This window comes from Monodelphis domestica, chromosome 4 (genome assembly GCF_027887165.1).
Source record: "Monodelphis domestica isolate mMonDom1 chromosome 4, mMonDom1.pri, whole genome shotgun sequence".
NCBI lineage: Eukaryota > Metazoa > Chordata > Mammalia > Didelphimorphia > Didelphidae > Monodelphis > Monodelphis domestica.
In genome coordinates this window covers 25,784,223-25,803,343 of record NC_077230.1, presented here as the reverse complement: position 1 = coordinate 25,803,343, position 19,121 = coordinate 25,784,223, and the positions used below count along the sequence as shown (strand labels likewise).

Genomic DNA, 19,121 nt, shown 5'->3' with positions numbered 1-19,121 from the left:
ATTAACAAATGTTACTTTTTAAATGGCCACACCTTGTGCTAGGTGGATACAAAGACAAAAATGAAACAGTCCCAGGCTTCAAACATTTTATCAGAGGAGACGTCAGGAATATATGGAGAAAGCACTCATTGTCCAGATCCCTGATGCCTTAGCATCAGGAGGGAGAGATACAAAAAGATTTCATAATTAAGGTATATTTGAGCTGAACCTTTAAAGAAGTAAACAATTCTAAGGGAGAAGAAAGAAGGGCATTCCAGGCATGGGAGGGCCACCAGTGCCCATGTTCAGTCAAGAAGAATATCTGTCCTGTGTAAAGAAGAATGAGAAGGATAATTTGGCCGGATCATAGAGTATTTGAGGGAGGGCAATGAGAGTGACAACATGGGGAACATAACTTGGTGCCAGATTAGGAAGGATAACTCTAAATGGCGAACAGAGAAGTTGATGTTTGATTCTAGGAGACAAGGTAGTCCTAGACCTGTGGTTCATACAATGAGTAGAAGTAATCCCTAAATACTTCCCTATGATCCATGATGAAAATGCTCTCCACATCCAGAGAGAGAACTGATGCACTCTGAGTGCAGGTTGAAGCAGAAGCAGACTTTGCATTTACTTTATTTTTTTCTCGTTTTGTGTGGTTGTTTACTCTTTTGCAACATGGCTAATAGAGAAATTTGATATTTTGTGACTTTGCGTGTATAATAATTGCCATATTACTTGCCTTCTCAAGGGCTGGGAGGGGGAAGGAGAGAATTCGAAACTCAAAAAGATTTTTAAAGAATGTGAAAATTTTTACATGTAATTGGATAATATTTAGTTAAACAAAACATATTTAGAATACTTTCCTAGGAATCATAAAATCATAGATTTAGAGTAGCAAGGGTCTTTAAATGCCATCTAGTCTAACTCCTCTCATTTGCCAGATTACATATATCCGAAACTCAAAAGAGTTAAATGTGTTCAAAATCATACTGATTATGTCAAAGGTAGAATTTGAACCCATGTCTTCTACTGCCATACTTTTTCCACCATACTATATTACCTCCCTGGAATTCAATGAATAGGGTTTGGCTTTTAGGGTTATTTTTAAAACCTAAACAAAATGGCAGTCTTTGTGTCTAGGTCTAGAATTGATGAAAACTCTACAAAGTCACATTTCCTTTAAAAAAAAAATCTAACAGCGCCCCAGAGAATTCTAAATTTGGCTTTTCAAAGAAAGGAGTCAGGGTGGGGGAGAATGTTTCCAGGTTTTCCAGTCGTATGAGTTGGCCCTGAGGAAAAGACTAAGGAACATATGTCCAGACAGCTTTTGCCAAGTGGTCTGAGGAGCATCTTCCCTGGCCGTTGAAAAAAAAAGAAAGTCACCAAACCAGCTCAGCTAGATTTTTGGAAAGAAAAAAAAATGAAATCTTCAAATAAATCCCATTTTATTTTGAACCCACATATGCTACCATCGTCCCTCCTCTGGGCAGGAAGATGTGTTGTCTGCTCCTGAGAGTCTGCTCACAGCAGGCCTGCCTGAAATTTCTGCATCAGTGGTCTCCTTAAGGCATTGAAGGATTCTAACTGGGAGCTCAGTCTCTAACAGGAGTGACACATTAAGCTGTTCTCCCTGGAATGCAAAGTGTTTTATTAAGACATCTAGCAAAATAGTGGGGGAATGGAGAAAGAAGAGATCAGATTCTGGGATGCTGACAGTTGTGTATCTCCTCAGGGCACAACATCCTCATGAGATGGTGGAAAGGGGTAAATAAGAGAAAACTTGCATTGGCAGAAAGGATGGAAATGCGACAAAAGTCCTCTACCACACATCTGTCTACGTCTGGCTGTGGTTAGTGTGAGGCTTTAAGGAGGGTCCCAGAACTAAATGGAGTAAGGATCGGGCATCTCTGAGTAGCAATCATAGGATTATAGAATTACAGCTTTGGAAGGGAGGAACTTCTGTGCTCACCTCAACAAAAGATCAAATGAACAGTCATCTAGCCTTTCCTACAAGACTACAAATGAAGACAAAGTCACTATTCTTCAAGGCAGCCAATTCTACTTTGGGATAACTCCAGTATCACGTCTGCTCTCCCATCAAACCTAAATTTGCCTCTTTGTAACTTCTCCCCATTGTTTCTGTTCTGCCTTGGGTGGCCAAGCAAAATCTGTCTAATATTTCACTGGAATAGCCCTTCAGACACTTACATACCCAGACCAATAGAATTTAGGCATGAGACTGAAGTTTAAGGTCAGGAACCAATAAACTCTCATTAAGGACCATTCTATAAAACTTTTGCTACTCTAAAAAAAGGAGAAAAGGAGAGAAAAAGAAAGGAAAGAAAAAATGTAAAAACAGAAAACACTGCGTACTCTGCTAGGAACTAAGAATTGGTATTTAATGAATAACTGTGAATGTATGTCTTTAAGCCAATCTAGCAATACTATTATGTAGAGCAAAAACAATTTAAAATCTAAGTATAACATGTAAAACCCAGTGGAATTGTGCGTTGGCTATGGGAGGGTTTGGGGGAAGGGAGGGAAAGAACATGACTCTTGTAAGCAAGGAAAAATATTCTAAATTGACTAAATACATTTTTTTAAAAATCTAAGAGCCAACACTGATGAAGTAATTATTAAGCCAAACACTAGCCTATGTGCTGGGGAAATAAAAAGATATCCATGACATTGTCCTTGCCCCCGTGGAGCTTATAAGTATTAGCAAGTATTTATACTCGCTTTAAGATTTGTAAAATGTGATACATATATTATCTCCTTTGATCCTCACAACCCAACCCTAGAAATAGGTGCTATTATTATCCCTATTTTATAGGTGGGGAAATTGAGGCTGTAAGATTAAGTAGCTTACTCACTCAGGGCCACACAGCTAGTAAAGTGTCTGAAGCAGAAATTAAACTCAGGTCTTCCTGAGTCCAGGTCCAAAATTCTATTCATTGGACCACCTTGCTGGGCCAATCCACTTGTTTTTTAATGAGGAAACTAAGGACCCAAATTTTTGGTCCTGCAAGGACCTGCTTGCTCAAGGTCACATAGTTAATGACAAAACTAGGGCTCGACTCCTACTTATGCTCAATCCACCACATCACGGTATCCCTTCTCTGGAGTTACATAACACACACGTCACCAAAATTAGATTGAGTTCAAAGAAAATCAAGCTATCAAGGCAACATTAAGTCAATCCTATTGGCCATGTGACCACTGAATATGCTCCTGGACCTCTTGTTTCACTTCTCCAGTGAATCTAGCTTCTAGGAAAGAGTCAAAATGAATGTTGTAGGCAAAGAGAAGCTCTTTGGAAGTTTATGTTTGATTTCTGAATCAAGGATAGAGAAAAAAGTGTCATCACATATTGACACTGAAGAGGAATAGTATTATTATGTCTCTTTAAAAACCTCTGAGGATCATGCCTAGAGACACATTAGGATGCTCTACCAGGTGGTCTTAGAACAGTACATATTGGGGGCAGCCAGGTGGCTCAGTGGATTGAGAGCCAAGCCTAGAGACTGGAAGTCCTAGGTTCAAATCTGGCCTTGGGGAATACATCATATTATCTTTTTATCTTTCTTCATTTCCACTAAAATATTCTGCTACTGTATCATTGTGGCATTGAAGTTAACACTTCGTGTATCTCCTTCCTTCTTAAAACTAAGTCAGCAGAGCACAAAATATAAAAGTTTTAGGAAAGGGACAATGATGGAATGTGTGCTTGTCAACTAAATTCACAAAAGTTCATCCCCAGATTGTTCCCAAGATGAGGACTTTTTCCCTTGGTCACAGCAACTCTTGTAGTAGAGGCATTTTGTTCTGTGTTGGTATAAATCATATTTACACTCATCAATGTTCTTAATTTTTTTTTGAAAAATTTATTTAGTCAATTTAGAACATTATTCCTTGATACAATAATCACATTATTACCCTCCCTCCCCTCCCCCACCCCTTCCAGTAGCCAATGCACAATTTCATTGGGTATTATTTGTGTCCTTGATCAGAACCTATTTCCATGTTGTTGGTATTTGCGTTAGGGTGTTCATTTAGAGTCTCTCCTCAATCATGTTCCCTCAACCCCTGTAGTCAGGCAGTTGCTTTTCCTCGGTGTTTTTACTCCCACAGTTTGTCCTCTGCTTGTGAATAGTGTTTTTTCTCCTTGATCCCTGCAGATTGTTCAGGGACATTGCATTGACCCTAATGGAGAAGTCCATTACATTCAGTTGTACCACAGTGTATCAGTCTCTGTGTACAATGTTCTCCTGGTTCTGCTCCTCTCGCTCTGCATCACTTCCTGGAGGTTGTTCCAGTTCCCATGGAATTCCTCCACTTCATTATTCCTTTGAGCACAGTAGTATTCCATCACCAACATATACCACAATTTGTTCAGCCATTCCCCAATTGAAGGGCATCCCCTCATTTCCAGTTTTTTGCCACCACAAAGAGCGCAGCTATGAATATTCTTGTACAAGTCTTTTTCCTTATTATCTCTTTGGAGTACAAACCCAGCAGTGCTATGGCTGGATCAAAGGGCAGACAGTCTTTTAGTGCTCTTTGGGCATAGTTCCAAATTGCCCTCCAAAATGGTTGGATCAATTCACAACTCCCAGCAATGCATTAATGTCCCAACTTTGCCACATCCCCTCCAGCATTCATTACTTTCCTTTGCTGTCACGTTAGCCAATCTGCTAGGTGTGAGGTGATATCTCAGAGTTGTTTTGATTTGCATTTCTCTGATTATAAGAGATTTAGAACACTTTTTCATGTTCTTAATATTTCTGTTATTCCCTAGCGTAGTTCTTTGCTAGAGGGCACTTAATAAATGGAGGAATTAAAGGAAAGGAGAGAAGGAAGAAATAAAGGAAAGAGGGGAGAAAAAAGAAAGGAAAGAAGGAAGGAAAGAAGGTGAGGGAAGAGAGGGAAGGAGGGAAAGAAGAAAAGATAGATGGAAGTAAGGAAAAAAGGAAGGGAATGAGGGAAAAGGAAGGAAGGAAGGAAGGAAGGAAGGAAGGAAGGAAGGAAGGAAGGAAGGAAGGAAGGAAGGAAGGAAGGAAGGAAGGAAGGAAGGAAGGAAGGAAGGAAGGAAGGAAGGAAGGAAGGAAGGAAGGAAAGAAGGAAGGAAGGAAGGAAGGAAAGAAGGAAGGAAGGAAGGAAAGAAGGAAGGAAGGAAGGAAGGAAGGAAGGAAGGAAGGAAGGAAGGAAGGAAGGAAGGAAGGAAGGAAGGAAGGAAGGAAGGAAGGAAGGAAGGAAGGAAGGAAGGAAGGAAGGAAGGAAAGAAGGAAGGAAGGAAGGAAGGAAGGAAGGAAGGAAGGAAGGAAGGAAGGAAGGAAGGAAGGAAGGAAGGAAGGAAGGAAGGAAGGAAGGGATGATTGGTGAGAGGCAGAGGAAGGAAGGTTATAAACTGGCTTCATTCTTTAGCATCCACTTCACCTGTAGTAGTAGTCTCTCTGTAACCGAGGATGACGATTGTCTTTGTGCATTTTTGTGCACAAAGACACTTGTACGTGAAGGAGATTTAAGTGGAAAAGTCGATGCACAGAGACAGTCCCACTCTCTCAGCGTTGGAAGCCTGGGTCCAGTGGCATGAAAAATCGTTACACCTGGAGACTTCCTCAGCAGCATTGGATGGCCGTGTTGTCCTTTGTCCTCCAACACACCCTGAGCACTCCACAGTGCTTTGCTGTGTCGCCATCTCAGCCATTGAACCTTCTTGTTGGTTTCTTCCGTCTATTCCGCCGAAGCAGTCTTCACATGCTGGGTGAGCAAAGCCCTGGTTCACCAGGGGTCGACAACCCGATGGCTACCCTCACAAGGTTTAGCCAGCCTGTCGAAGCCGTTGCCCGGGGTGTGGCCGCTGCCACATGCTAGCAGCTACTGGGAACCACATGTGAGAGCTGGGTGTCAGGTGAAGGTCAGAGGCTGGAGAGCTGCCCTAGGAGGGCACGACAAGCCCTCCATACCAGAGATACTACACTTCTCTGAGCACCCCATACACCCATTACTTCACCTGTAATTCACTTTAATTGAACAAACATATTAAACACCTAGAAAGACACTAACAGTAAATGGAAGAGAGAAAAAAGTTTTGAGAAGATAGTCTCTGCTCACATGGCACTTATTGTCAAATAGGTGAATCAACACAAGCATAGAGAATGATAATACAAAATACATTTCAATTGTAACAAATGTTTGTTAAGCACCTACTATGTGCCAAGCACTGGGCAAAGGATCTGAGGATACAGTGACAAAAACAAATAGTCCTGTCCTCAAGGTGCTTCCATTCTATGGGGCTAGGGGTAGGGAAATGTACCTATAACAAATGCAGAAAACAACTGTGAATTCAAAGAATGAAGAACTCTGTAAGGCTGGAAGAAGAAAAAGCCATTCCTGACTACTTTTGGCAGGGAGGTGAGAGAGGGATCTCAGGGAAGATTGTCCCCTGTCAACCTTTCTCCCTCCCTGAAGTGGCTCTTACCTGCAGCATTGCGAGTTGTGCCCTGTAGAACAAGTTCCGAGCAGTTGGGGTAGACACAATTAGGAGCCTCCTTTTCTCATAAAACTGATCCAGAAGAGCTGCGGCTGATCTGACACCCACATTGATCTTCATAGCTACAATAGGAAAAGGCCTGAATTAGAGGTGGTCTGTTTCCGTTCAGAGCACTGCATAATTCCAGGCAATCAATCCACTGACATGCAGTTTTTCCTCTATGCCGGCACCACATTAGTGCTAGGAATAAAAACATGGAACAGTCCCAGGCCTCCAAGAACTTATCATGTAATGTTAGAATAAAGTTAGTAGGAAAGAGTGAGCCACTGAGGGGAGGATTATTTGGGGATAAAGAGAGCAGGAAATAAAAAGGCACAATTCAGGTTCACTGGAAATATCATTTGGAAAAGGCTTTCTTTGGGTTAGAGCCAAAGTGTCAAAACTGAGACCCAGACAGCTTACGTTTACTTGCCTAAGGGCTCATGGGTTGAGACAAAAGCAGAATTCAAACTCGGGCCCCCAAACTGCAAATCCCTCATGGCTCCCTAAATGCCTATAGATAAAAATAAAGATCCTAAGTGACTAAGGATACCCAGAATAACATTTGGCATTCATGCAACATTTTGAGAATAACAAAATGTTTTCCTTGGGTAAGTCACTCTCCCCTATTTATTCTTTCATATTCAAAGTTCTTCATACTATTGTTGAGGTGGATTATTTTTTAAACTGGGGGGTTGGCTAAACAAAAGTAATTGGGATATAAATTCATCTTATATAGACTTACTGAAAGCATTGTCTGGACAACTCCAGTTATAAACAGGATGCTAGGGAGAAGGCATACCACTTGCTATTCCTATATGACAAGTTTTTTTTCTGCCAAGGGGCTATATTTTGAAAGATATTTATTCTCCATAACTGGGAGATTATGAATATTTGGTATAATTTTGGCCATTTAAAATAGTAAAATAGTGTTCTTAAAATTTTATGGATTTTATGGAGTTATTTCCAGATTATTATGGGCTACAGATTGGTTTGTGACAATGCTCCAATTTTGATATATTTGAATAGTTAAGTTCATAAGGAAATTTTTATTTCTGTATTGCATAATTTCCACCATTTCTTTGCATAATCTGTAACCCTAAATCTGGCTTACTTGAAAATACCATTCCTGAAATGTCTGAGTGTGATAACTTGATCCTGAATATTCTTCATAAATGCTTGTTTCCACAAACAAACCTGCATGAGTTGGTTATTTGTTCAATATTCCTTCAAATAAAAATATTATTGATTGAAGGCATTTGAATGGTTAACTCAAAGTTTCAAGTTAATTCATGTTCTAAGACTGATATTATCATATTACTCTCAAGTCAGACATGGAGTGACATATAAGATAGCACTGTTTTGGTAAGCTGAGTCTATTTAACCAAAGTTTGAACCACTAAATTAATGTAAAATTGAGAGATTCTCCCATGTAAAATATAGAGAAGTTCAATATCTTGCTTAATAGACTCTGCCCCAAAGTAAATTCTTCTGTTTGGTGTTCAAAGCCCTTCATAACTCCCCCAACCCCGTCTTTCCAGTCTTCTTACACTTTAAATCTGTGATCCAGTGACACCAACTTCCTTGTTCCTCAAACAAAGTTCTCCATCTGCCAGATGCTGGCATTTCCTTTAGCTGTCCTTCACTCCTGGAATGTTCTCCCTTCTCATCTCTATCTCTTAACTTCTCTTGATTCCTTCTTGTGCCAGATAAAACCCCTCCTCCTGCAGGAAGCATTTCCCCATTCCCCTTAATGCTAGTGATTTCCTTTAGTTTATTATTTCCAAGGTATCTTTGTATACAGCGTGTGTGTACATATTATTTAGATGTTGTCTACTCCATTATATTATGAGCTCCTGAAAGGCAGGGATTATTTTTGCCTCTTTTTCTATCCCCAGCATTTAGCATACAGCCTGAAATATAGGAGGTGTTGGATATTTATTGACTGACTGACTAATCAGCATTCTGGCTGAAACATTGTAAATAACCTTGCAGCTAACTGAGAGACCAGATTGTCTAGCACACAGGAAGTAAATCTTCTATTGAAGATGGTAAAATCACAGGATCACTAGGTTAGAGCCAGGACCTTAGAGGTCATCTAGTTAAACTCTTGTTTTACAGATGAAGAAATAGGACTAGAAAACTCTCCTGGTCTTCCTACTTTAACTAGATGTTGAGTTATTGACAAAGAAGGCAGCCAGGTGTAGGGGAAACTACATTGGTAGATCTCAGTTCTTTGATTGATTCATTTTCTCTAATCTCTCCTGCTAATTAGCTGTGTGACCTGGGACTAATTACTTCACATTATCTGGCTCTCAGTTCCATCATTTATGAAATAAAGAAGTTGAACTCTGATTGCTAAAATCTTTTGTAGCTCAAACATTCTATGTAAATAAAATCAAGAGGAATAAAGTGGGGTCCTTGGAGTCCCCAGGTATCTGATGCACAAAAATCTATTTTGTAGGGGCTTAGAAAAAGAGAAAAGTAAATTTACCAAATAACAAAATCAACCGTCCTTAATAGCATAGGAGAGAAGTAAAGAGAAATTGGGTATGTTGGAGATGGAGAGGGAATGGGAAAGAGGAGAGGAAAGGAGGAAAGAAGGAAATTAAAAAAAAAACATTTATTAAGCATCTACTATATATCAAACACTATGCTAAGAACTTCACAAATATTATCTCATTTGATCCCTATAAAAATCCTATGAGGTAGGTTCTATTATTATCCCTATTTTTACAGCTGATAAAAATGACATTGTCAAAGGTTAAATGACTTGTTCATAGTCTTATAGATAGTAAGTGCCTGAGGGTAAATTTGAATTCAGGACTTTATGACTTTATGTCCAAAGCAGGAGAGGTAGGGACACTCAAAGGCTTCTTCTATCACCTCTGATGATAATGACATCTTATCATTGTTTATGCTTTAAGGGTTACAAAAGCTTTCATCCATTATTGTATAGGAGTCATGCTTACTAGTAAGGTAAATAGTACAGATACAATCAGTCCCATTTTGCAGAGGAGGAAACTGAAGCTCCCAAAGATTAAATAATTTTATTCAGGATTCCTCAGTAAATATTTAGTAGATCTAGGACCAGCAGTCTGGTCTTCTATTTTCTATTTTAGATCTCTTTTATTCTACCATTCTGTAGAAAGGAGGCACTGGGAGCACTGAAGATGAATGTGCTCTGCTTCAATATTTTGTCAAGCACCAATCTTTGTTTTCTGACACAAAATAAAGAAGAAGGAATAAAGCAAGAGGGAGAAGCCTGTACTGAAGAGGGTTGGGGTAGTTTTCAACCATTAAAGTGAAGTAGATTTACATTCTAACCCTCAAAATTGAATAGAAGCCCCCTTCTACTTTCCTGTATTTCATCCCTTCCATCCTGAACATATGAAGTCACCAGGCTCTCCAAGATCAGGCCAGTAATCAGCTCCTAACTTACCTTTGCAAGTTGGATCTGTGCCTGACCAGGCCAAGTTGGATTGACACACTCTGGCTGGGCTACCTTGTAGCTCGTAGCCTCCAATGCAGGAAAACTCACAAGTGGCTCCATAATTATTGCCATCACTGGAGCATTTGATATAGCCATTCTCTGGAGCATGAAGCTTATTGCAACGCTGGACTGTAAAGAGAGGGAATTCAGAAAATAAAGCCTTCTCCAAAGCAATAGCCACAGCCATAAGGAGGAATTCTGATGTCTGTTACAACCTCTAAGAAAAGGAAAGGTAAACGGGTGAGAAAATTCAGTGTCCTATGGCCAGCAAACTCCTCTCTGTATTTTTTATTATATACTTAATAACCACTCCACCAAAAAATTTAAATAAACAAATGCATAAGGAAATTATGTGCTGAGCCACAAACTCCACATTGTTTACAATTTGTTTAAAATTATGTAAATTATCTACATATAAATATATGTGTGTGTGTGCTAATGTAAACATCTTTAGCTTTTGAGTTCCCTTTGCATTTGTTTTACTTTGATACTTAAAATCTTTCTGTGGTTCTTGAATTTAGTTATTGGCTGCCTCAGTGGAAATCCCTTTCCTGTGCAGTCCAATCTTTCATGTTTATCCATCTTAGCCCTACCATTCTGGAGTTCCTGACTCCCTTTCTTTCCATCAAAAACTTCAGAAACCCCATTCTGTGGTTCACAAATTTTCCATCACCTTAGACCTTTTCCTGACATCTTTTTGTATTCATGGAAACCTTAGAAAATGCTGCAGCCTTGACTTTCCTAGAATGGATGTCCTTTCTTTTATTTCTCCTACGGTACTGGTCCAGGAAGAAGAGGTAGCAGCTTACTCTTAATTCCTTAATGCCATCTCTAGAACATCCTTCATATTTCTATTATGCAGAAATCTCTCCCTTTGAGGTTCACTTCATTTGTCTTAATAACAGCCCTATTCATTTCCTGGTAGCCTTTATGAATCTTCAGGTCATTTTCTCTCTTTTTTTCAAATGTTTACTACCTGGTTCATAGTCTTTCTTTTTATGCAAACACCTGCCATCTTACCTGCATGCTTCAATAAATATGTAAATGTAACCTCTACTACAGGGCACTAGAGGGTACATTTATGTACAGTAATGTATAGCTTAAAAGACTTTTGGGGACAAAGACAAAGAGTCTTCTGAAATGCCTGACCCTTTCTTCATGAGTCAGTTGTTGTCCCTGGGCTTGTCCTCTTCCAAGGGCACTACCATTTATTTGCTCCTACATTGTCTGGGTGCTGCCCTGTTCTGATCCAGACTGAATATGGTGGAAAGAAGCCCTTCTATTTCACCTGAGAAGTCTGGCATCTAATCTCCACCATGCTCTTCCCATCCCTATATGACCTGTCCTCCATCACCTAACTTCCAGTTACAAAAATCCTCATTCCTTTCTAGGGTTGATTTCTCCCCCAAACCCTTCATGGATGGGTGCAGTTTGCAGTAGGATAGAGGTGGTACAATCACAACCCCCAACTTTTCCCCCATGCTCTTGCCTTGTTTTCAATCTCCACCAAAATGTGCTGCCACAGGAGAATCCAAAGTTAGAAACTACAACTACAACTACTAATCTGACTATATAGAGAAGGAAGCATTGCCAGTGTCCCATGAAGTAGCCTTCCCTCACTTTAACTTGGGACAAAGTCCTAGCTGCCCCCACCTTAGTTACAGCTCAGTAAATAGTTTATGGAGACTGGTTTTAAGAGCCTCTCTTTTGGGGGCTCTTCATATAAGCCAGTCACTTAGCATGGGGAAATAAAAGGAGCTTGTGGATGATTGACTATTTCAAGGACATGGATGGAGACAGGAAGTGTCACTGAGGAAGACTGTATAACTTCATAGTCTCTGGAGAAAGGCAGAGGAAAAATATGGGAAAGAGGTTCTTTCATAATATTCTAAAGCTAAGAATTAGGCAGAAAATGCAGCATCTCTTATTGCTATCATCTGGGGGATACCAAAAGTTCTATTAGCCCATTAGTATCTCTCAGTGCCTAAAATTTCCATAATGAGAATCATTCTTATGAGTTATGGCATTGTTGCTTCTGACCAGGGATGTGCTGAAGTCGGCCCAGATCAGCTTACGTAGATTCTTAACATTTTCCATGTGAACATTTATACCTTGGAGACCAGAAAAAGTTACAAATCAGGACTTGATTCATGGTTTTGTGGCTAGACTTAAGAAATGTTAAGAATATGAATTAAACTTAAAAGTATGTCATGCACATTTTTTTTGGAGAGTCATTTAATACCAGTACACCACCGACTCCAACACTCCCAAGACCCCACCGGATCAAACATTTATATCTAAAAGGCTCCTCATAGACCATTTCATTCAAAGTCTTCCTTTTATAGAAGAGAAAAGTAATGCTCAGAGAGTTGAATAAGCAACTTGCCCAGAGTCACATAAATGTGAGTGACAGACCTCAGGTTAGAAGTGAGATTTCAAAATCCTTTGTTTTCCACTCTTCTAAGAAAGGGGAAATACATTAACCCAATAGCACCTTACCATAGATTAATTATTCAAATAAATGACCTGGGAATGGGCCAGAAGACATATGGGTAGAGGTGAGTAAAGGCTATTAAAGGAAACAAGGCCCAGGTATCATTGAGGCACCATGGTTGGAGACACTGAGAAATATGAGGAAAAAAGATAAATAAAAAAGAGGAGAAGGACAACAAAGGATGATGGCACAAGAGGAGAAAAATAAAGAGAAGAAACTTCATGGTACCATATCATTTCTTTTAGGACTGATCCTTCAAACAGGAGCTGATACTGATGATAGCAGAAAGGTGGCAAAGCCCCTGGATTTAAGAATTCGGGTTCCGCCAATTACTACCTCTTTTTCCTTGGGCAAGTCAGGGCATTTCTTTATACCATTGCCTTGCTGTCAAATGAATGGATAGGATCAGTTGTCTTTCTAACTTGCTCTGGATTCCTCAGAATATAACACTTTGTGGTCAAAGCATGTTCTGTTTTATCTAATTTGCACAGCCTTCCTGCAAGGTAGGTGTTATGTGTTTTTATTTCCATTTTACAGGAAGAGGAAATAGTTTCAGAGAGATAAAGTGACTTGCCCAAAGCTACACAGATGGTAAAAGATAGACTTTAATTTTCTGTCTTGTTCTTCAGTCATTTTTCAGTTGTGTCCAACTCTTAATGACCTTATTTGGGGTTTTCTTGGCAAGGATACTGGAGGGGTTTGCCACTTGTTTTTCCAGATCATTTTGCAGACAAAAACACTATGAGGCAAACAGGGTCACACAGCTAAGAAGTGTTTGGGAGCATTTTAAACTCAGATTCTCTTGCTTCAGGGATGGAGTTTTATGATCAGTCTAGTGCTGGGCATGGAAACACTGTAATTGTTCAGGTCTTTAGCTTTCAGGGTTGCTTCTTCTGGACTCTCCATACTTGTTTCCTGAGCTCCCTTTCCAAACTCAAGTCCTGGACTTCCAGGCTAAGATGGCCACAGAGTAGAAGCAAGGGTCTTCTTCTCCTCACCACTGATTAATATAAAGCACCTCAAAAGGACAAAAATCAAAATCAAATGAGCAAAGGGGCTATACTGTAGGGCACATCCTTAAAGTTAGGAAGGGTTTGGTCATTTCCACACTATAAGGGGGTAAATTTACTCTTACTAAAGCATGAGCTGATCCCCCACACCACCTACCACACCAGAGTCAGAGTGAGTGCAAGGCAATTTCTAGGTTTGTGGGGGGCTGGCCAAGGACACCACAGACTTACCCCTGAGAACAGTGAGACTTGGGACCTGAGGAGGCTGAGGAATGTGGAGCTTGGGTGCAGAGATAGGGCAGAGAGGGGCTGCCCACAGAAGACTTGGAGGTGACTGAAAAATAGCCTCAGGGCAAAAATTCTCTGAAGCTAAATACCAAGAGACCTGCCTACCCTCCTCACTCACACTTCTGGTGGGAAAGGGGGAAAAAACTAACACAGCAATGGCTATCAATACCTAAGAACTACAACCTACAACTACCCATATATATACATAAGAAAAAGCCTCTGACTCTGGATAACTTTTATGGAGATAAACAGCAGAATACAGAGGAGAAATCAGAGGGTGACAAACAAGAAAACAAATCCAAACTTTCCAAAAACAATGGAAATTGTTCATAAGCTCTTGAGGAACTCAAATTGGAGATTAAGAACCAAGTAAGAAATATGGAGGAACAATGAGAAGAAAAGTGGGAAATAGTTCAAAAAGAAAGTAATAGTTTAAAAGACAAAATCTCCCACTTGGAAAAAGAAACCCAGGAATCAAATGAAATGATAAGCAAATTGGAACCCAAAACTAACCTGCTGGAAGTCATGAAAAGCAGGATAGGCCAAACCAAAAGGGAAAATCAAATGATCATAGCTGAAAACCAGTCTTTATAGACCAGAATTGGGCAAGTAGAAGCTAATGATCTAACAAGACAACAAGAATTAATAAAGCGAAATCAAAAGAATGACAAAATAGAAGGAAACATGAAATATCTCATTCATTGAGAAGACAATTGATCTGGAAAACAGGTCCAGAAGAGACAATTTGAGAATCATAGGTCTACCTGAAAACCTAGAAATAAATGGAAACCTGGGCATCATACTACAAGAAATTATCCTAGAAAATTGCCCTATTATTCTTGAACAAGAGGGCAAAATAGACATTGAAAGAGTCCATAGATCACCCTCTACATTAAATCCTCAAAAGATAACCCATAGGAATGTAATTGCCAAGTTCAAAAAACTTCCAGGGTAAGGAGAAAATATTGCAAGAAGCCAGAAAGAAACAATTCAGATATCAAGGAGTACCAATCAGGATTACACAGGATCTAGCATCCTCCATACTAAACGACTGCAAGGCTGGGAATATTCAGAAAGGCAAGAGAATTGGGTCTACAACCTACTGATCAAAACTTACTATATACTTCCAGGGGAAGTATGGGCATTGAACAAAATAGAAAATTCCAAGTATTTGTAAAGAAAAGACCAGAACTAAATGGAAAATTTGATATCCAAATACAAAATTCAAGAGATACATGAAAAGGTAAACAAGAAAGAGAGGGGGAAAAACTTTTTTTAAGGGCTTCAATAAGTTCAAATTGTTTATATTCCTATATGGGAAAATGATGTTGTTATTCCCAAACACAAGTGCTGAGGCAAGGCTGCCTGTAGCATTCCTGGCAACAGTGTTTGACTGGCAATACTTGGTAAGGAATGGTTCCTAGATGTTCCATCAGAAACATACCCAGTCATTTCAGTTCTCTTTGGATACAGTCAGTCTTCCTTTGTTTCTTCTGCTATTGTCCAACTCTTACTAGCTTTTGAAACTTCTGTACTTCTTTCCTAGTATTAATTCTATGATAAAAGAGTAGTAAGGGCTAGGCAATTAAAATTAAGTAACTTGCCCAGGATCACACAGTTAGGAAGTGTCTGAGGCCAGATTTAAACCCAGGTCCTCTTGACTCTGTGCCTGGTGCCCTATGCACCATACTAACTAGCTACCCCCCCCAGAAGAGTCCTTTTGCTGATTTCTCCAAAGAAATAGTAAATGCTAGCATATGTTCCACCTATGAGTGGTCCCATTTATCATTTACCAACCAGCTTAGTCACTTAGAGAAATAAAGAGACTCAGCCAAAATAATTTATAAATGGCAAAACTAAAATTCCTGATGTTTCTGATGCAAAGTTCAATGTCTCTGTTTAATAATAGCAAGCAAGAATTTTTTATAGTTTTTTTAAATTTGTAAAGCACTTTATAAATATTCTTATTTTGTAATCAAAACAACCCCAAGAGTTAGATTCTATTAAAAATTATATCCATTTTTACAGTTTAGGAAACTGAAGCAAAGAGGGGGTAAGTATAGACATTAATTATCTGAGATGGGGTTTGAGCTCAGGTTCTTTTCACTGTTATCCACCAGCTTTCTAGGCACCAATACTCCTGTTGCCTAACCCTGCCCTAGTTTTCTGGGTTTCTGAACTGAATCAAAATGAAAAAAACATAAAGACAACCTGCCTTACCATGCCAGAGATTTAATAGTTCTTGGGAATAGATAGCAAAAGAGAAAGAAATAAAAAGTATCAGCTTTCATTCTTACCTCTGACTTTAACATGGAATTTACAAGTTCCTTTGTTTTCAGCTCTGTCATAGACGGTGTATTGGATCTTATGGTATCCTTCCGGGAAATCTGACCCTGGAGGCAGGCCCTTCAAAATGACACTAAAAGAAAAAGGAAGAGAAACCACCGAAGAATTGTTTTCAAACCTCTATAGAATGCCTACTGCATTTGGACCACTGTGTGTAGGGAACAGAGGAGGGGGGAAGGGGAAGGGTACAGATACAAGAGAAGTTGAACATACATCTTTGTTCTTTTTAGGAATAGTTGCTTCCACTTTTCCCCTACAACAGGGGTCATCAAACTCTAGCCTATGGTCCAAATCCAGGAAGCTGCCTGTTTTAGTAGATCCCACAAGTTGGAATGCATAATATAAAACTGGTTTGCTATGTTATACATAGATCCAAAGATATACCTGGTTCTTTCATTTGACTACAAAGCATTCTTTGAATGGTGTCATCTGCCTTGATCCTATGATCATTCTTCCAAAAGTGACTGAAGACTTATTCAAACCCGGTTTACATCTTCTGATTGCTTGACATCTAGATGAGCTTTCTTCAATTATATTAATTGGGGTGGATAACAACCTTTACATGATTACATAATTACAAATCTTGCATTATTATTAACCCTACTTTATAGGCACAGATGGACTTCTCCAGGGTCACAGAGCTAGTAAGTATCTGAGACAGAATTAAAACTCACATCTTCTTGAATATCATGTCTAGAAATCCCTGGACACTACATGGCACTATCAGTCACTTGGCATCATTTCATATCATAACTGTAGTTAAAGGGGGACAAGATAATACCACATGAATTTACACCCTATCTGTGACGAATATAAATTATATGACCTCCTCTCTACCCCAACTCCTTCATGGGCTAGTGCAGTAGTAATACTATGGGACTGGTCCTTCTATCTCCCCTCTTCTCCCTGTCTCAAATGGAATCATGTACAAGTAAAATGATTTGTAAACTTTAAAGAGTTCTAGAAACATCAGTTATTATTGTTGCTTTTATTTTTAAGTACAAAAGTATCACCAATAAAAGAAGAGCAATAAAAATTTGGCACCTGCCCTATTGAAGAGAACTTATCATCAACATCTCTGAATGTATGGAATAATTTGATTATTAAAACTAAAATGACCATTTACTTACTCAGTCAAAATGCCATCCGCAGTGTCCCTTCCCTCTGGAGTCTCCCAGAATACCCGGACAGTCAGTTTATTGGGCTCTGCTATCCGCTCCTTTACGCTGGGGCACTGAATTCTGGGGGGCTCCACATCTAATCAAATAATCAAAAAATTCTCACTGTCATCAGCAAAGAGACAAGGATTTCAATATCCAGGATGGGTAAAAAGCAGAATCCAGATAAATGGATTCACTCAGCACTTGTCAACCTCTTTTCTTTCTTTTCTTTTCTTTTCTTTTCTTTTCTTTTCTTTTCTTTTCTTTTCTTTTCTTTTCTTTTCTTTTCTTTTCTTTTCTTTTCTTTTCTTTTCTTTTCTTTTCTTTTCTTTTTTTTTCTAACCCTGACCTTCAGTCATAAAATCAATATATTGGTTCCAAGACAGGAATGTGGTAAGGGCTAAGCAATATGGGTTAAATGATTTGCCTAGGCTCACAACAAGTAATACTTTGTAAACTTAAAATTATTGTCTTGCTCAGAGTAGCTTAGTCTTTCAAAGTAACCATCCTTAACAATATTACTGTTACTGCATACAATATTGTCTGGTTCTGCGCTGCATTTTCACTTCAATTTGCATGTATTCATATAAGTGTTTCCAAGTTTTTTTCTAAAACTATCCTGCTTGTCATTTCTTATAGCACAATAGTAATCCATCATAATCATGTACCACAACTTGTTCTGCCATTCTCTAAATAATGGGCATCCCCTTGATTTCCAATTCTTTGCCATCACAAAAAGGGATGATATTTACGTATTTTGTACAAATAGATCCTTTTCCCTTTTCTTTGATCTCTTTGAGATACAGACATCATAGCAGTATTGTCAAAATATATTATCATATATTTTGGTCAAAGAATATGCACAGTGTTATAATCCTTTGGACTTAATTCAAAATTGTTCTCCAGAATGGTTGGATCAGTACACAACTAAAACAGAACATTAGTGTACCTATTTTTCTACATCTCCTCTAGCATTTATTATTTTCCCTTTCTATCATGTTAGCTAATCTGAGAGGTATAAGGTGGTGTCTCAGAGTTGTTTTAAATTTCTCTAATTAATAGTGATTTAAAAGCATTTTTTCATGTGACTATTGACAGCTTTATTTTATTTTGAAGATCTCCTGTTCATATCTCTGTATCATTTTTCACATGGGGAATAGGTCTTATTTTTATAACTCATGACTCAGTTCCCTAAATAATTGAGAAATGAGGCCTTTATGAGAAAAATTTACTATAAAATCTTCTTTCCAGTTTTCTGCTTTTCTTCTGATTTTGGCAGCATTGGTTTTATTTCAGCAAAACTTTTGAATTTCATGTAATTAAAATGATAAATTTTGCTTCTTATAAAAAAACCTCTGTCTCTTTTTTACAACAAACTCTTCCTTTATCGATAGATCTGACATAGATTTTTCTATGCTCCCCCAATTTGCTTATTATATCCCCCTTTATGTCTAAATCATTTATCCATTTTTTATGTTGTACAAAGTGTGAAATATTGGTTTATACTAATTTCTGCTAAACTGCTCCCCAACTTTCCCAGCAATTTTGCCAAATAATAAGTTCTTGCTCCAAAACTTTGGATCTTTGAGTTTATCAAACACTAGATTACTATAGTCATTTGCTACTGTGTGTTATGTGCTTAATCTATTCTACCTGTTCTACCACTCTATTTCTTGCTTAATACCAGATTGTTTTAATGTTTACCAGTTTGCAATATGGTTTCGAAATCTACTACTGCTAGGCTGCCTTCCTTCACTTCTTTTCACTGATCCCCTTGATATTCTTGACCTTATGTTCTTCCAGATGAATTCTGTTA

The 19,121-nt window shown here is 38.7% G+C and overlaps 1 protein-coding gene across 2 annotated transcripts in view; it reads right to left on the bottom strand.

Annotated features, from left to right (window-relative positions):
* The window catches only part of SRPX (sushi repeat containing protein X-linked), a 99,803-nt gene that overhangs the window by 4,697 nt on the left and 75,985 nt on the right, over positions 1 to 19,121 (bottom strand). For both annotated transcript variants that reach the window (XM_007493346.3, XM_056826256.1), the window contains 4 exons: positions 17,276 to 17,402; positions 16,097 to 16,218; positions 9,957 to 10,136; positions 6,464 to 6,597 (listed from right to left, as the gene is read on the bottom strand). In XM_007493346.3, the coding sequence (XP_007493408.1) occupies positions 6,464 to 6,597; positions 9,957 to 10,136; positions 16,097 to 16,218; positions 17,276 to 17,402 (563 nt within the window). The remainder of the gene's footprint in view (positions 1 to 6,463; positions 6,598 to 9,956; positions 10,137 to 16,096; positions 16,219 to 17,275; positions 17,403 to 19,121) is intronic.